This window comes from Silene latifolia, chromosome 7 (genome assembly GCF_048544455.1).
Source record: "Silene latifolia isolate original U9 population chromosome 7, ASM4854445v1, whole genome shotgun sequence".
Taxonomy (NCBI): domain Eukaryota; kingdom Viridiplantae; phylum Streptophyta; class Magnoliopsida; order Caryophyllales; family Caryophyllaceae; genus Silene; species Silene latifolia.
The window spans coordinates 106,438,968-106,457,929 of record NC_133532.1 but is presented as its reverse complement, the minus strand read 5'-3'; the positions used below and the strand labels follow the sequence as shown (position 1 = coordinate 106,457,929).

Here is an 18,962-nt window from a genome sequence, read left to right as displayed (position 1 = left end):
GAGAAGAAAAAAATATAAGCACATGATTGGATTAGGTTTGTTGAGGTTAAAAAATAATCTTAGCATCAGATAGAAGAATAATGATAACCATCAGGTTGAAGAATTAAGGACAAATATTAACAACAAAGAAGAAAACACCAAAGTGCCTCGACAGGTTTCGCCACGGTCGGGAAGGGAGGTGTATTTATGCAACCTTACCCATTTTTTAGCATGATATTTAAAGCAAAATCAATAAGCATAAATCTCACCAAAGTGGACTCCAAGATACCTTGCAATGTCCATCGCAAAATTGATTGTCGTGGCTTGGACTAAGAGCTCCCTTTTCTTTCGGTATTGATGTAGATCACCCTAACATATCAGGTGAGAACACTCGGTAAGAATAAAAACCAACCGTAAAGACAACATTATTTTGTCGGTGGGAGAGAGCACTAAAATTCAAATTAATACAAAATCGCATACCCTCGTAAGTACTCGTATCAACATCAAAGGCTTCTTCTCGAATAATGCTTCAAGGAATTGAACAATGTTAGGGTGACGAAACTTCACCAGCAAGTTGGCTTCATGCCTGAAATCCTGACTGAAAAAAAGAATTAATTGGGAGAAATTTCAGCATGTATAAAATTTTCATAGTTAAATCATGAGTAATGCTACTTTGCCATAGAAAGATTATGGGTAACACATATCTAACCCATTATAATTTGAAATTCAAAGAAAACTCAACTAGGCCAATCACAAGTTGTAAGACTAAACTCAACGAAGTCCAACTAAAATCTCCTGCCAACAAACAAACTCCTTGCGAGTTACATTTTCTCAAAATATACATTAGTCAAAATTGAAGTTGGTCACTTTTAGAACCCAGATATACAATATTAATGTATCTAGCATCTTTCAACCCCAATTAATCAATTATATGAACTGCCTAGTTTGTAAAATGACAAATTACTGATAATAGTACACAAAAATCTCCATTAGTTACCCAGGATCAAATTAAAACGATTAAACGAACGCACAAACCATGTACATAGTCATATCCATAGGTAGATTTTGAAGAGCGATAAAGTTTCAAATCCATATACAATAACATTATCCATCGGTAGCTAACTCATAAATTTGCCCAATGATCTCCGTAAAAATAGAACTATAATTCACAGCCCCAAATCAGCCTAATAATTTATCAAAACAAGTATGATTGATTTGGGGGTTAGGGTTTCGAAAATTCACCACCCATATTAATAAAATTCAACAAAAACTTTAATAAATTCTGACAAAGGTAAACATGAATCGTAGTTCCTAACCCTAAATTCAATAACCCTAATAGATCCCAATTTTCAAATTAGATGACAGAAGTTTGCACAACTTGAATTATCAACCCTAAATTTCAAATAAAATAACTCTAAATAATACCGTGGGAGGGGCTGGTGGAGGAACTGGAGACGCGTTGGCGTTGGCGTTGGCGTTGGCGTTGGCGTTGGCGTTGGCGTTGGTGTTGGTGTTGGCGTTGGCGACTGGAATGTCGATGTTTTTGGGGGTGGGTTTTGGAATTGGGGGATTGAGGGATTGACGATATGAATTGTAAGGGATTGAGGGGTAGGAGCTGATTTTAATCCAGACAATTATTTTTGTGCGCCTATAATTTCTAATGTAGATGTACATCGGTTAAATGTTAGATACGATGTACTTGACTATTATATAGACATGGGTTTTAATAATATCCCATGTCCATTAAAATCATAAATAATGGACATATGTTTTCTAATGCAACTGATGTACATATAATTATAAATACATCAGTTTTTTGCAAACAACTGATGTGTATAATTTGTACATCAGTTTTCTAAATAATCAGATGTCCATCAACTGATGTCCATAACGAGTTTTGTAGTAGTGCCTCACCCCTTACTCCAGATATCTGTGAACACCCGTGTTCATTGGCATCCACGAGAGTCATTCTAGACATAGAATGCTAAGGGTAACGATTGCATAGTGTCCATGTCTCTACTTTGTGTCTTGACATGACGCGAGGTATTCGAACGGTTCCAATTTCCCATAAAAATTGGTGGCGACTCCAACAAAAATGCAAACGCTTGTTTCTCTTCTATCCCAAGCGCCCCCATGGGCCCCCCCGCTGTCCACAGGAAGAATGGAAACGATTTGATCAGATGTATCCTGATTTTGCCAAGGAACCCCGCAATGTACGACTTGGCTTGTGTACGGATGGATTTGATCCTTTTGGTAATTTTGGGAGGAAGTATTCTTGTTGGCCCGTTATGGTCACACCATACAATTTACCACCTTGGTTATGTATGAAAAGACCATTTATCTTCTTGTCACTTATTGTTCCCGGACCAAAAAGCCCGAAACTTAATTTGGATGTTTATTTACAACCATTGGTGGAGGAGTTGAAATACTTGTGGGAAGTTGGGGTGGAAACTTATGATGTGTCTAAAAAACAAAATTTTCAACTTAAATCTTCCCTTTTGTGGACAATAAATGATTTTCCCGCCTATGGTATGCTATCTGGGTGGTCTACACAAGGACAAAAAGCATGTCCTTGTTGCATGGAGGAAAGTAAAGCATTTTGGCTTCCCAATAGCAAGAAAATAAGCTGGTTTGATTGTCATAGATGCTTCTTACGAGAGGGAAATCCACATAAGAGGAACAAGAAAGCTTTCACAAAAGGTAAAGAGGTGCTTGATGCCCCTCCGAAACGAGTGCCTGGGGATGAGATATGGAAGACGGTATGTGATTTACCATCCCATATTGATGATACCGAGGAAGAATTTAAAGAATTGAAAAGGCAGAAAAACGGTTGGTTTAAAAGAAGCATTCTTTGGGACCTTCTTTATTGGAAGACAATGTTGATAAGACATAATTTGGATGTAATGCACATAGAAAAGAATTTCTTTGAGCAACTAATTGACATGATCATGGATGTAGAAGGTGAAAAATATGATAGCATTGCTTCTAGAAAAGATTTGCAGAAATTTTGTCATCGTCCCAAATTACACATTCGCGGCGACGGGTCTAAGCCAACATCCATTTTCACTCTCGACAAAGCTAAGAGAAAGGTATTGTGTGAGTGGTTACAAAATTTGAAGTTTCCTAATGGGTATGCATCATATTTTAGTCGATGTGTTGATCTTAAGAAGCTGAAGTTGCAAGGCTTGAAAAGTCATGATTGTCATGTATTCATGGAGCGATTATTACCCGTTGATTTGAAACATCTCGTGCCGACAAACGTTTGGAATGCAGTTGTTGAGATTAGTCAATTCTTCCGAGATTTATGTGTCTCTTCAATATGTGTTGATGACATGATTCGTCTGGAAGAGCAAATACCACAGATATTGTGTAAGCTTGAAATGATCTTTCCTCCTGCATTTTTTAACTCTATGGAGCATCTACCGGTTCATTTGTCATATGAAGCCAAAGTTGGGGGACCCGTCCAATATAGGTGGATGTATCCATTTGAAAGGTAATTAAGATAATCTAGCTACTTTTAAATTAAAATTAATAATAATAACTAATCTATTTATTATATGTTAACTTTATTATTAATAAAACTCATCATTAACTTTTATAGGTTTCTTAATCATTTGAAGAAAAAAATTGGTAATAAAGCTAGGGTGGAAGGTTCTATATGCAATGCTTATTTAACGGAAGAGATTGCAAACTTTTGTTCTCTTTACTTTGAAAAACATATAGAAACCAAAGCAAAAAACTTGAATGTTGAGAAACAGGATGAAATAGACGGAAGTTTACCCGAATTTTTTCAAACTCAAGATGATGAAGGGTGTTCATCAAAGGGGCAAACAAGATATTTGGATGATAAGGAGTATAATCGTGCCCACCTTTACATGCTATCTAATTGTGACCTCTTGGAGTCATACGAAACAAAGTTTGTTAATGATTTCATTCAGAGGAATCCTAATATAAGTAAGGATGATGTTTGGGACAAACATGAGGACCAATTTCTATCATGGTTTTAGAAACATGTAATTGAGTTGAATATTCAAGATGATTTGATAAGAAGTTTGGCTTTTGGTCCTTTAAAAATGGTAAGAACGTGGAATCGATACTCGGTTAATGGGTTTAATTTTCAAACATTCAACCACGGTAAAGGTAAGGCTAGGTGCAATTGGGGGGTTACTATTTCTTCTCTTGATGACAACGAATACTATGGTATAGTTGAAGATATCTTTGAAATTAGTTATAATGGACGTGACCGAGCTTATAAAACTGTCTTATTCAAGGTTGACTAGAAGGATAATTCTGTGGCTGGAATAAGAGTACATGAGCAATACAAGCTTGTAGAAGTGAATCGTACTAGAACATACTCTAAGTATGATCCATTTATACTTGCACATCAGGCTCATCAAGTGTATTTTGCTACTTATCCAAGCACAACAAATGATAGAAATCAAAATGCATGGTGTGCAATCTTTAAGACAAAGGCACGGTCACAAGTTGATACAACTTTTTCCCAAGAATAAAACGTTTCAAATGAAACACTTTTGTCTCCACCCGATGAAATCAACTATGAGCATGAGAATAAAGATGGTGAAGACATGGAAGAGGAAGAATATTATGATGTGGAAGAGAGACTGCCGGGGGAGGATGAGGCGGAGGAGGAGGAAAGAAGGGAAGAAGAGGAGGAGAAGAGGGGGGAAGAGGAGGTGAGGAGGATAAGGGAGGAGGAGAAAAGGAGGAGGAAGGACGAGGGGTTTGGAGATGAAGATGATTATGATTATGATGATGATGATGACGATGATGAGGATGAGGATGAGGAGGAGGACGACGACGATGATGAGTATGATTAAATTGGTATAATTTTGTATTCCTCAAGAGTAAATAATTAAAATTTAGAAGTCCGTATAATTTTCATTTATCATTATTTGTGTTAATTTTTATTTGTATTACTGCAGATGGCTGGAGCAGGTCGAGGTAGGAAGCGTGGAGGCGGCTCAGGTTCTGGACAGAGTACGCGTGCGGAGGAGGAGGAGTTTGTGCGTGAGGATCCGATGCAGACAGACGGTGACGGTGACGGTGAGGAGACTGACGCTACCGACGAGCCAGCACGGGTGCCGATACGGTACACTTCGGATCATCGGATGATTCATGAGCCGGCGGGATTATGGTAAGTCTTATTCTTTATTAGTCTACTATTATTATTATTATTATTATTATTATTTTGTAAAATAATAATTGTTTCTAATTTTACATGTTCAAAATAAATGCAGGTTTATGAACGATTGCGTGGTACGAGGTGTCACGAAAAGCACGAAAACTAATTTCGTGGGTCCAATTCCTACATCGTGGACACGGGCTTCTAATGCACAAAAAGAGGCATGGTTCAATAACTTTCGGGTATATATTTTCCGTAGTTCTTTGTTTTAGAAACCAAATAATTAATTTTGATAAATTTTTTAAGAACCAAGGTTAGACTTTTATTTTATACTGATATGAAATTTGTCGCCTTTTTTTTTTGTAGCTATCATTTGCTTGGTCACCGTCTCAAGAACAGAATGTCCGTAACAGGTACAATGACGTCGGTACTCGACGATATCGGGACGTGATCTGGAAGACGATTAGGCGCCCGAAGGAGCCAGAGCACATGAAAGGTATTTAATTAACTTGTTTTGTTATTTGTATTAATTAGCATATACTCTCTTATATTATAAATAATATCAGTAACTTATTAGTTATGATTTCATATGTGTAATTGTAGGTGAGAAGTATGAAGGCTTAATAAAGCATACCAAAAGTGAAGCTTTTCAGAAGAAGTCTAAGCAAGCATCCCTCAACAAAAAAGGAGGAAAGGAAGATGCCGTGAACGAGCCTACTCATTACGGGGGATCACGATCGTTCTGGGATCGTGTATTGGGTGTAAGTTTGTCTATTATTTCACACTTTTTTTGGGTTTTCAATGCAACATGTTTATTTTATGTTAGATTTTTTGTTGATTTTCTAACATGTATGTTTTTTTTTTCATTTCAGAAAGGAAAGAAGAAGTCAAAGCCGATTGCGACGGTACCGGAACTGTTTCTGGACACGCATTCCAGGGTTGACCACAAAGGGGTTAGAAGTTGGACTAAGCCAAAAGACAAGCAATTATATGTAAGTTTTCCCTAACACTTAATTTTTGTTAATTTATTCTCTTTTAAAATGTCGCATATAAGGTGGTTACCATATTAACTTACAACCATTTGTTTAATATTGTAGGATGCATTTGAACAAGAAAAAGCCGCCAATCCAGAAAAACCGGATAATGACATATGGTATGAGTTGGTGAATGGCTTCAAGAAAGGGCACGTGTATGGTACCGGAAGTTCAACACCGGCTTTCTATGAGAAAACGCGTAGAAGATCGACTTCAACAATTCCCAGCACCACGTATCAACCGGGAATTATTAGTCAACTTCAAGCTCAAGTAAGAGAGCGTGATGAACGTGAAGCCAAACGTGATGAAGAATTCCGCCAAATGAAGGAAAGAATAGCAATGTTTGAGAATTGGTGGCAAGGTTGTAACTCCGGACCTGGACCCAACTATGATCCAAATGATCCGCATGGTCCACAAGTGGGGAGTGGAGCCGGTGTTGGCTTCCAAGTAAGATGATTTTAGCATGTAAGCTTGTAAAACTTGAACTTTAGACTTGAACTTTAGAATAGCTTAGCTTGTAAAACTTCCATTTTCAATATATGAAATGAAGTTTGAGAAATGGGTGGTGTTGGGTTGAAATGTATGGTGTTGTGTGTGTTGAAATTTGGGATGTATGGCGTTGTGGAACATCGGTTTGTATGCAGGTTGTAAATATTTGGCTAGTAATGAAAATGAAAAAAACCAACAAAACATACAGTGGCTTTGGCGACTGATTTATGGTAGTCGCCAAAATGGCGACTGAATTTCAGTCGCCAAAGTTGCTCAGTGAAATTGGCTACGTCACCCAAATTTGGCGACTAATACCAAATTTAGCGACTGAAATTCAGTCGCCAATTTGGCGACTACCTCAAATCAGTCGCCAATTTGGCGACTACCATTTCAGTCGCTATTTTTGTCATTTGGCGACTGATTTTTCAGTCGCCAAATTTGGCGACCGACATTAGTCGCCAAAGTTAGAAAAGGCGACTAAGGTCTGCGACTGACGTTTGGCGACTGATTTCAGTCGCCAAAATCGGTCGCCTGTTTTAATTCTTTTTGTAGTGCATAAACTTGAGTAAACTCAGGTTGTCACATTTTATCTCCCCTAAAAAGAAGGTTACGTCTCCGTACCTTACTCATATGAAACCACACAACCTACGCGACATCACGGTCCTTCCTCAACACTCAAACAAATAGAATTCATAATAAACCACATATGCAACTATAATTCGACCACACCCGGAAGCTATCATTCAATATAATAAACATGTTACCGCATTATTCGAAGTAGTAATTGTTGGAGTAGTGTCCTCCACAATAAGTGCGGTTACATATTAAATCTCGTAAAAGGAATATCAGAGATTTATATTTTTATTTGTCAGCTGGTCATCGTTAATTGGTAATAATTGGCTGACTAGAGTTTGACATTACTGTCGTGTCACTGCGGTGATCAGCTGATCCCTTTAGGTCACACCTATAGGATGATGCCCAAATGGAAAAACTAATTATTTGTATGAGATACAAATTAATTAAATCCTTGTATTAATTGACTATTAATAAGTCAAGTGAATGTATTATTTGATGACGAGTTACGAACTCGAGCCAAGGGGATTTATTATTTAATTTTTTGATGATTAATTAATAAATGTCAATTGAAATTTAATAATTAATAGTTAATTAATTAAATTTATATGATATGTGTATAGGTAGAGATAATTAGCTATTTTAATTTACAAGAGGTTGTAAAATTAGCTAAATGGGATAGTATTGACGCAATGTATGTTGATAAAATGATCTCATGATTGCTTAATAGTTAAGTAGTCATTAGTGGTTAATTTGTATTATTTAACTGTTAAATAATTAAATTAATATTTAATTATGTAAGATAATTAAATATAAGACTTATAAGCATTTGATGTCGGAAATCAAAATGGACTAAATAAGGTCCATTTGGACCGAAATATATGAGGTCATTACAGACCACTTTTCTCAACATTTGGTGGAAAATCACATGTGATGTTCCTCTCAATTGTACACATCTGAGAGGTCTATATATACCCCTTCATTACACATTTGCATGTGGTTAATTTTAAGACCAAAAATCCTCTAATAACCCCCTCTTTGGCCGGTTTTATAGAAGAAGAAAAGGAAGTCCACTTTTCTTCATTTTTCATCATCAAAGCTTGATCAATTTGTCGATCATAAAAATCAAATATAATTCACAAATAATAATATTCATTATATAATATTATTAGTGTAATAATATTACATATTACAAGGTTATTAGTACAATTACCTAGTTAGTAATTCTAGTAATTTTTGGGTTGATTCTTGGGTGCTACCATAGGAGGTACTCTTCTTTGAGTACTAGAAGTTTTAGGAGGATCATCCAATTGTAATATCTCAAGAACTACAAAGGTAGGAGACCTATGTAGTGCCCAAATTTGCCTTAATCAATGTAAGGAAATCTTCACTTAAGATGGTTTTATACCATCTTCTAGTTAATTGTTTTTGTATGCATGTAGATTTAGACCACCAAAAAAATTAATTTGTAATTTTGATATCATAAGATGAGTTATAATATGGTCTAAATAACTAACAAGTGGTATCAGAGCATTGTTACATACATGCATGTTGTCTTAAGACGATTTTAGTAATGTATGAGATAAATTAATAAAATTGATTTTATGTTACTAAAATTATTTTTATCACATAATATGGTCTTACATGTAAATAATCTGGTCTTAGGATGATATGGGACGAAAATTTGGTTTTTGTTATATTTTTCCACTTTTTATAACTTAAAATGACATAAAATTGAATAAAAATGCATTAAAATTAATTAAGAGTTAATTAAATTGGGTTGCATGTTAATTTTATGCATATTTATTTAGAAATAACCACATACATGTTCTATTTATGAGATAAGTAGATACTTTAAGTTAATGTGATTAATTTAGATAGTTTATTGATTTTTATTTGATAAAAATTGGTAAATAATAGTTATTTTGCAAATAAATATTGATTTAGCTCGGTTTCTATTGCTTATCATACTTTAATTAGTATATTTTTGAGCTAATCTTGTGTTCTAGGTGTATTGTTGTGTCTGTTACGTTTTTGTAGGAATCTAAGCATTTAGAGGCTTTTTTCTATCATTTTGTACACCAAGTTCACTAAGCTAAACAAGACCAAGTATTGGACTAGCATGAAGTGTTTTCATGGGTTTTTCATGAAGAAGTTGATGGACTAATGTGTGTAATGCAATTGTGCCAACAAACCAAAGTCAAGCCCAAGTCAAAGTCCAAGTCAAAGTGGAAGAAAATAGGATTCCAAGCTACTTAGGATGCCAAAGGATTAGTGATTAACCGGGTGATTAATCGCAAAATTAATCACCAACATAGGATTCTCCAAGTAATTAAGAGGAGAATTAAGGCAAACAACCCCCAACCCCGATTGGGGTTGCATGCCTCTTGGTGATTTACGTTTCACTCCCATCTCCTATAAATAGGAGAGACGTTTCAAGGCTTAGGCATCTCTTATCTCATATTCTACGTCTCATATACTTACAATAGCCTTAAGCATTATAATTTCTCTCAATAGTTTTCATATTAGTTTACAATATTGTTAAGCTTGTAGTTCTTAAACATTTAGTTCCTAATACATTTTCAAGCATTTGGTTACAATTGTTCTTCTATACAAGTTATCTTCTATTAAGGTATTCTTATTTCTAGTTTGCAATTTTACATTTCCATTCGAGTTTACACATAGTTTATAATTAAAGTACTTAATTTAGATTATATTAGTATTATTTCTTTTACATGTTATATCACCTAGTTTATACAAATCATGCAACCATGTTTAACATTTCTTACAATATAGTTTGCAATTCACATTCTAATATGAGTAGCTAAATTTCCTAGTCTAAGGGCTAGGGGAGCCATGCAAAATCAAGTGTATAACATGTTAAAATAGGTTAATAATAATATTGTTCATATTGCTTCTATCACATGCTTGTGCCATAATGTTTAATCTTTGTTTAAGGCCTTATTCAATTGATTAAATTTGTTCATTCGTTCTAAAATCGAGAGGCACGGAATTGAATTAGACTAAGCATGTATAGTAGGATGGCCTAGTAATGGACGAGAGTTTCTCTAGGACCCGGTCTATGGTTGAGACTAATGCCGTAAGATGAGTGTCTTTAAGCCTAAACAATTGACAATGTTTTTAATACCGAGTTTAACATAATTATATACTTACCTTTGCATGTGTGACCCGATCCCTTTAGAATCCTTTTTATTATACAATTTACATCATATTTTTTATTAGTCATCAAACCAACAACCAACAAACATAACGAAATCGACCTTGATAAGAATCCTTCCATAGTATTTCACAACGTAATTCCCATTTCCTTGTGTTCGACCTCTATTGCTACATTCACTTGTTGTTTAGGGAAATTATCTTTTCATAGGTACACGACAAGCCTATCAAATTTTGGCACCGTTGCCGGGGAAACGGTTTTATTGCGTTTTGAATTGTCGATTTTTATCTTGTTTTCCTTTGTCTTGAAGAACACTTGTTCCTTGAGACCGTTACTTATTATTTCTCTAGCAATTGTTGTCTTATCCCTAGGTCCTCTCGTCGTGGAGAATAGCTTTCACCGGATTCCGATCCCGAGAAAACCTTTAGGAGAAGACGACGTTTTTGGAAGGAAGTGAAAGAAGTCTCTTCTACCGTACAATTTGAAAGTGCTAGAAAGTCTTATTTAGACGATCTAGAAGTCCTTGAAGAGGAGGAGGTTTCAAGTTCATCATCTCCACCACCACCACCATCTACTACCAAAAAGATGGTTAAACTTTCCGATCACTCAAAGCCCACAGCGGCCATGCTTCCGTCCGATATCACAACCACTCAAATCACCGCGCCGGACTTCGAGATCAAACCGGTTTTCATTAGCCTTGTGGAGAGGAAGAAATTTGGGGGAAGTCCTTTGGAGGATCCCAATTTGCATGTGCAAAATTTTTGTGATTATTGCTCAATGATCCGACAAATGGGCATCACTCAAGCCCAAATAAGAGAAATACTTTTCCCTTTCTCTTTGAAAGAGAGGGTCAAGCTTTAGATCAATTGCCTTCACCGCACCGCCATGGGAATCACCAATTGGGAGACATTGGCTCTTGCTTTCTATCAAAAGTTTTTTCCATCGGAGAAAACTCAAACTTTGAGGAGCCAAATCACCGGATTCCGTCAACAAGCTCCTGAGAGCTTATATGAAGGTTGGGAGAGGTACAAGGAGCTACAAATACAATGCCCACATCATGGGCTAGATGATTGGTTTCTAGCAATAACATTCTACAATGGATGTCGTGCCGAGTCCCGAAGGATTCTTGATTCCGCCAACAATGGGCGGTTTGATCAAATTGACACCGACCTTGCTCATGCCACGATCGAATGTATGGCGGTCCATGATGCTCAATATGTCAATTCCTGAATTGTGCCACCCAAAGATAAAGAAGAATCCTCCAACAACTCTGTCTTGCTAGCTCAAATTGCCTTACTCCAACAACCATTGGCGGAAAGAGATGCTAAAGATTCCGTTCAACAACTAAAAGTCGTGTCTTCAACAAGTCAAATCGTTGTGAGTGATGGTTGTGGAGGTACGGGTCATTACGTCGCTCATTGTCGAGCTCTTATTGAAGAGGTAAATGTTTTCCAAGCTTTTAGACAAAGTTCATATCCTCCGGGTACATTTTCCAACACTTATAACCCGAATACAAAATTCCATCCGAACTTGTCTTACACTAGCAACAATGTGCTTAACCCTCAACCCCCACCACAACAAAATGCCTATGTTCCTCAACAATAAAAGTATAATCCTCCACCGGGTTATCAAAATCAACAAAGGCCCCCACAAAACAATTACCAACAAAATCAACTCCCCCCACAAAATGGCCAACAAAATAATCAAGGAGAAGGTAAGCTTGAGGGATTGATAGTACAAATACAAAGGGAATTATTGACTCAAATTCAAAAGAATGATCAAGCTCATAGTGCCGCAGTCAAGATGTTGGAACAACAAGTGGCTCAACTAGCCGCTTCTAGCTCTCAAAGGAAAACCGGCCAACTACCACCCCAAGGTACGCCACCCCCACGAGACCGTCAATTATATTTTCTTGAGAAGTGGTACAAGCTATGATGGGTCATCCATGACTTTGGATGATGAGGTGGTTGTTAAAAAGGTCAAGCTTGGGGGAAATAACGAAAAGAAGGCTAGTGAAGAGCCTCTTGTTAAGGATCGTGTGCCATTTCCTCATCGATTGTTGATGCTAAAGAGAAAGAGCAAGCTTGATGCCAAGAATGTTGAGTCTTCCGTGCCCAAAGAAAGCAATGAGGTGGTTTTTGAAGAAGTCTCTCCTAATGCTAAGGAAAGTGATGTTGTAACACCCCGTATTAAATCACTACCGATTAATTTGACTTAATAGATCTGTTTTTATAATTTTCCACGCATATTTTAAATTATTTTCGTCACATTTCCATTTTAATTTAAATTATTCATACAACTTACAAGTAATTTCGTTAATTTTACTTTTGATCTAAAAGATTTGCATAATGTAACACCCCGTGTTAAACTGCTACAAATTAATTTTATTTAATTACAATTAAAAACTACTTTTATAATTTCCCAATTATATTAAGTTACGTTTATCTCAATTCGTTCTCAATTTAAATTTATTAACACACATTTTTATAAATGATTTCGTTCATTTTAATTATAACCAAAAACTTCTCTCAAATAAAAATACGATGACAATCGTTGCCTTATTCGATAATGTTCCTTCACATCACCCCAAACATTTATCTCACTCATTCTATAGTGTATCAAACATTTGGCTACGCCAACCTTGCTTCTCCTGTTTTTCGCTGCATGTAGTCTTGTCATTTCCACTATACACATTCACATGCCTTCTATAGTTTCACATGTCTCCTGTAACTTCACAGGTATCTCTTCCCCTTGCTTATATCTTGTCTTTACCATTAAACTTTTACTATCACCTTGACCAACATCACCCCTAACCATCAACCTCGTGATAATCGTGGTACAACATCACCATCTTTTACCTTCATAAAAGCCACCACTGCAAATCCGTGGTCAACATACGGATCATCATCATCTATGAAAGGACTATCATCACTATAAAAACCTTTTGATTGAACCATCAACACCCGCACATACTCACTCCTCAACCCGACACCTTTTTCAAATACTGCTCTAAACTCAATCAAACAGCCATACTCCACGTTTTATAGCTACCCGAATCCGAGTCGACACCGAGTCCTTTACCAAGAAACTTTCACGCCTGACTCAAGAAATACCCCACCACACCTCAGTCATCAGACCACTCACATGCCTCACCCACTCGAACACCACCTCCGAATCCACCAGGAACACCTTCACCACCAAGTGCGAAGCCATACCACCATTATACGCCATCATTCGACCACCAAACCGTAGCCTTACCTCTGTTTTTAATCCTTTGTTCTCCCCTGTTTCAGAAACAGAAAAACTCAACCATTGGTCTACACCTGTGTCTCATGCACAGCCGAGCCACCATCTTCATCGTCGTCGTGGTTTTGGTCAGACACCGTGAGCCGCCCTTCTCCCCTTCCTCCTTTTTATATCCTTCTATAAAACGATCTATATCACTCTCCTCCCTCGCCTGTTTTCAAGCTTCACCAGTCATGTTCATCTCTCCCACCATCAGCGTGCCCACGCCGTTACCCTCTTTGCCATCGAAGCACCACCACCGTTGTAAGCCTATGTTTCCCTTATCTCCTTCTTTACTTTCGCTCATTATTTTGTTTCCCTTCTCCTTACTGCTCTTACTCCTTGTTCGGTTTTCAACCACCGTCACACGGTTGTCGACAGTCACCGTAGCTGCTCCTTGTCGCCATCGTCAATTGTTGTTGCTGTCATCCCTTGCCATTGATGCCGCCGCAGGTTTCAAGTCTGGTGACCTCAATCCCTAAATCGATTTGGGGATTGCTGAGTTTTTATGTTAAGCCACGCTATACTCGGTGTCACTTCCTTTTAATGATACGGGTTTGACCCGATTTACTAACTTAACCATTCTTTATGCGAGGTTTGATTGACGGGATTCTGATTTGGACTCCTTTGGCCATGATGTCGGATTTAAGATGGATTTATGACTTTATTAATAGCGATTATTTTTTATTAAATCGGATTAATAAGCACATTCACTTATTTCACTAACTTCGGTAACCCGACCTTCTCCTATCCCTCCTTAATTTTACAAGACTCGATATGCTAATGTTAATGAATATGTTTAAATATGAATTATGTAACTTTTTTAACTATTAAAATCTGATTAGAAATACTAGACCGCTAAATTATTAACATAGCATGAAATATACATATGCGCTAATTAAATACTTAATTAGTTGGACTTGTATGTTAACAATTTCATGATATCAAGTGATTTATCGTTGTGCTATTTTCTCACCTAGAAATATGATTAGGAAATATAATTGAGTAATATCTTAATTGGCTACTTTTATTTACGGTCGTGTGATGTATGTTCCGATATGTTACCTTATGATTTTTTCACTCACTTTATTAAGTAGTACGTAATTTATTGTGATGTTAACTTTTAAATGAGTAAAAAACATACTCCCTCCTATTTTATATTTTCTTCCCTATTTCGGTATTCGGTTATTCAGGTTTTCTTCCCTATTTCCTTTTTTAGGTTGATTTGTGTGGTTCAAATTCAATGGCATGTGGGGTAGTGTGTTTTTTTTTTTTTGGTGACTAGGGGTTGAATTCCCCCGGGCACATGCAATACCCTGCAAATCACGTGTGCCATGTAAGACATCCTTTAGGATGACAGGTAACCGCAGCACTCCCGTGTAGGGAGTCGAACCCAGGACCTCTCAATTCATTGCCATTGCAACACTTTGAGGCACTCCCGCACTCCACTACACTCAAGCCACTTTGGTGTTGTGTGTTTTGTGTGGTCCAAATTTAATTTCTTATTTCTTGTGGCAAAAGGAAAGGGGAAGAATATATAGAATAAGAGGGAGTATTAGCTATCAACTACTAGCCTTAAAGAATTATACCTCTCCTATTTAAATATAGCTAAGGTTAGAATTAATAAGTTTAAATTTCTTTAAATATTAAAGCTTAATAATAATCCTTTTAAAGGTTAGAAAATTTAAAAGTATTCGTAAATGTTTTCAAAACGAAAATGGTTTATATGATTCAAACGTTTCTCTAAATTACAAAGTAAGTTATTTAATAAATAAGTCTGAGTTAATTTATAACTTTTATAGTTTGTAAAGTTAAGATATTTGAATGATTTAGTAGTGCTTCCAAATGATTTACATAAAATGTTTATTAAATAACCAAATTTTATTAAAAAGAAGATTGAATAAGTTCTTTAAAAACGAAGTTTAAACTTAAGTTTATTATAGTAAAAATCTAAATGCCTTTCCTCGAATAAAGAATATAGAAATAATAAATTTCAAATAAGATTTGCCAAATCCTAAAGATTTCAGAAAAGATAAATCAAGATGAATTTATGTATGTTTACGTTTCTTATTCAAAAGCTTCTAACACTCTGGGACATGTCCCTTAAATGGGACCGCTGAGACCAGAATATCAGTAAGTGGTATCCTGGCTATGCCTCCTAAATGGGACCTCTAAGCCATGGAATCTTTCCCGGTTTACTTGGGTATGCCCCTTGAATGGGACCTCTGAGCCAAGTGCTATTGTATTGTCGATATGTTGAGATGGTCCGCATATCGATGTATCATCGTCTCTATGAGACATGTGTGAGTCTTCTGTGTTACATGTTGGGCGCTACCTTGGTAACGTTTAGGGATCGATGTGATGGAAGAATGCTTAGAGAGCTTATGCTATACAAGTACGGACAACACATCCCGAAGTTGCGTGTGGAGGGATTGTCGTTAGGATAGTAGTCGACCAGCTACCACTGAGGAGCTGCGTGCTCCAAGAAGTTGTGGAGTGGGTATATGCGCATATATTGACAGGAGCTTGATCAGCTTTACTACCTTTCAGATATCTTGGCAATTATTATTTTACGGTTGTGATCATGTGCAGACCTTGACGGTTGCGATTGTCTTGATGCCTCGAAGTGTATGGGACATGTCACTTAAATGGGACCTCTAAGACCATCCATTAGCAGTCTGTTCTTTCCTGCGATTCTGGTTGTTAAACCAAGTCAATTTAGTTGTCCGGTCCTACTGAGCACTAGGGGTGAGATGTAAACCTCCTAGTATCGGCATGATTGGCGGGATTGATGTTCACATTCGTACTTAAGGTGAGAAGCAAGCCATGAGTATGCGTGTGACATTAGTAGTAACGTCCCGTGCTTATCTGTTAAGAAAACAAATGTTTTAAAAGAAATGATTACAATTTTTACTCACATGATGCATGTTAGACTTACCGATGAATTGTTATATGGTGAATAATGTTACTACATGATAAAGGAAGATCAAGGTAATAATGTCACATGTTTGATGATTGGGACTTGTTGTGCTCACATGTGCTTAACTTGTATTCACCTTCTATAAGTGTTGTTGTATTACTAAAATGGTTTCTTAATATCTTTGAGTAATATTGTTGTACCATTTGAATATCAAGAATGTTGTGATAAGAGAACTTATGTGATGTATGATTTATGTGATTCTTATTTATACATTTCGTTTCCATTCGCATGCCTGCTTTTGAATGATTAAGGCGATGATAAGAGAATGGTTAGGTTTCTGTCGCTCAGCAATTTTTGTTTAAATGTTTTTCAGGTACCAAGAACGAGTTAGATGGAGACACCCTTAAAGGGCATTCTGGGTTATGAGAGGAGCTTTTAATGTTGGTTTAATCTGTAATTAAATCTCTCGACTAAATTATTTAGTCATGTGTAAGTGATCCATGACAATCTGGATTCATTTTTATAGCAATGACTTAATTTTATTCCGCTTTTATCCCTTAATTAAGTCATTAAAAATCTAGGTTGTTACAGATGCCGTTTCAAATAAGGTGGATGTTCCCATTGAGAAAGAGAAAGTGAAAGATGTGAAGGATGCTCTTCCCAAGGAAGTTGTTCAAGTACCATTTCCTCATCGTCTAGCAAAACACAAGGAGGAAGGTAAGTTCGGTAAATTCTTAGAAGTTTGTAAGAATTTACAAGTCACCGTCCCGTTTATAGAATTGCTTACCCAAGTTCCCTCTTACGCAAAGTTTATGAAGGAAATTCTCTCAAAGAATCGATCCTTCAATGAGGTCGAGACCATTGCTTTCACCGAAGAGTGTAGTGCACTCTTACAAAACAAGTCTCCCCCGAAACTTAAGGACTCCGGTAGCTATTCTATTCCTTGCACTATAGGTACATATAAAATTGATAAGGTCCTTTGCGACCTAGGTGCTAGTGTAAGTGTCATGCCATATTCCCTTTGTGAAAAACTTAACATGGGTGCTCTAAAATGCACAAGTACAACATTGCAAATGGCGGACCGTTCTTTAAAGCGACCCTTAGGTGTCTTAGAAGATGTTCCCGTCAAAGTTGGTAAGTTTTTCATACCCGTTGACTTCCTCATACTTGATATGGCCGAGGACTCACAAACCTCAATTATATTGGGTAGGCCATTTTTACGCACCGCGGGTGCGCTAATTGATGTGAAAAATGGGAGTTTGACGTTGGAAGTGGGTGATGACCGGGTTTCCTTTAGCAAAAACAACACCATTAGAAGCCCAATGTTACAAGAGTCTTGTTATTTAGTTAGCACTGTGGACTCTTCTAATGCCTCTACTACACTTGGATCCTCACTAATGGATCCGTTGGAGGAAGATATTGGTGTTGTTTGTTTTGTAGGTGACGATGCTAAGGGCGCTATTGCTAAGAGTGCCAAAAAGAAAGGGAAATTTTATTTGAAGAATTTCAAGTGGTTACGGAATGCAAAAGGAGCTATGAAATGGAGCTTGGTTGGTGGCAAGCTCAAGAATGAAACTTGATCAAATAGCTTCTTACGTCGTGCGGGACGTTAAACCAGCGCTTCTTGGGAGGCAACCCAAGCTTTTTATTTATTTTTATTTATTTTTCCGCAATTTATTGTTTGTCGTAGATTAGTAATAAAACACTCGAGTTGACGATGTTTCTTTTTGTGATTTTTAGGTGAAAATGAAGAAAGGAGAATTTGGAGATAATATGGCACGCTTCCCCATGCAAGAATCCCGTTCGGGGGCGTGGTTTTCGAAAAACGAGAAGGAAATTAAATCAACACGGAAGCAGGTCAAAAATCCGAAGAAGAGGTCAACCCCGATCGAGGTTGCCAGCCCCGATCGGGGTCGTGGTTCTGTGATTTTCGTGGCCGCTGCTTTATACGGGTAAAAAAAAATTTTTTTTTTATCATTCATTCATCGACCCCGACGGTACTCTTTCTCTTTCTCTCTTCCATATTTCTTCAATTCTTCACCTAAAATCACTAGGAAACATCAATTTATTCATTGATTTGCAAGATGAATTCATCCATTAACATTAATTGGTAAGTTTTCTTCTCTTTTCTCTTTAAATTCATCCATTTCAATCAATTAAATTGAATTATGCAAACCCTAACTCAATTTGAGGGAATTCGATTTTGTGCTTTTTAGTGCTAGAAATTGATTGTAAAAATGCTCTATTCATGTTTGTAGTATGAATTAGTTCACTAATTCGTACTATTATGTCTATTAGGATGAATTTTGGTTTGCCTTAAGATGAATTTTTGTCTTAAATTTCAGAAAAATGGCACCAAGA

General features: G+C 36.7%; 1 protein-coding gene, 1 long non-coding RNA gene and 1 other non-coding gene across 3 annotated transcripts; 2 read left to right on the top strand and 1 right to left on the bottom strand.

Moving 5' to 3' along the window:
• Positions 1 to 5,505: 5,505 nt before the first annotated feature.
• LOC141590477 (uncharacterized) lies at positions 5,506 to 7,937 on the top strand. Its single transcript, XM_074411069.1, has 5 exons — positions 5,506 to 5,618; positions 5,726 to 5,883; positions 5,995 to 6,114; positions 6,220 to 6,573; positions 7,842 to 7,937. The coding sequence occupies exons 1-5, from the start codon at positions 5,612 to 5,614 to the stop codon at positions 7,935 to 7,937; spliced, it is 735 nt and encodes a 244-aa protein (XP_074267170.1). The 5' UTR covers positions 5,506 to 5,611.
• Positions 7,938 to 11,353: 3,416 nt separating this feature from the next.
• Positions 11,354 to 11,460, bottom strand: LOC141593804 (small nucleolar RNA R71). The gene has a single exon (XR_012521866.1). It is a non-coding gene; the product is annotated as a small nucleolar RNA R71 (small nucleolar RNA).
• Positions 11,461 to 13,183: 1,723 nt separating this feature from the next.
• On the top strand, positions 13,184 to 14,291 carry LOC141592477 (uncharacterized). The gene is made up of 2 exons (XR_012521161.1): positions 13,184 to 13,945; positions 14,063 to 14,291. It is a non-coding gene; the product is annotated as an uncharacterized LOC141592477 (long non-coding RNA).
• Positions 14,292 to 18,962: the final 4,671 nt, after the last annotated feature.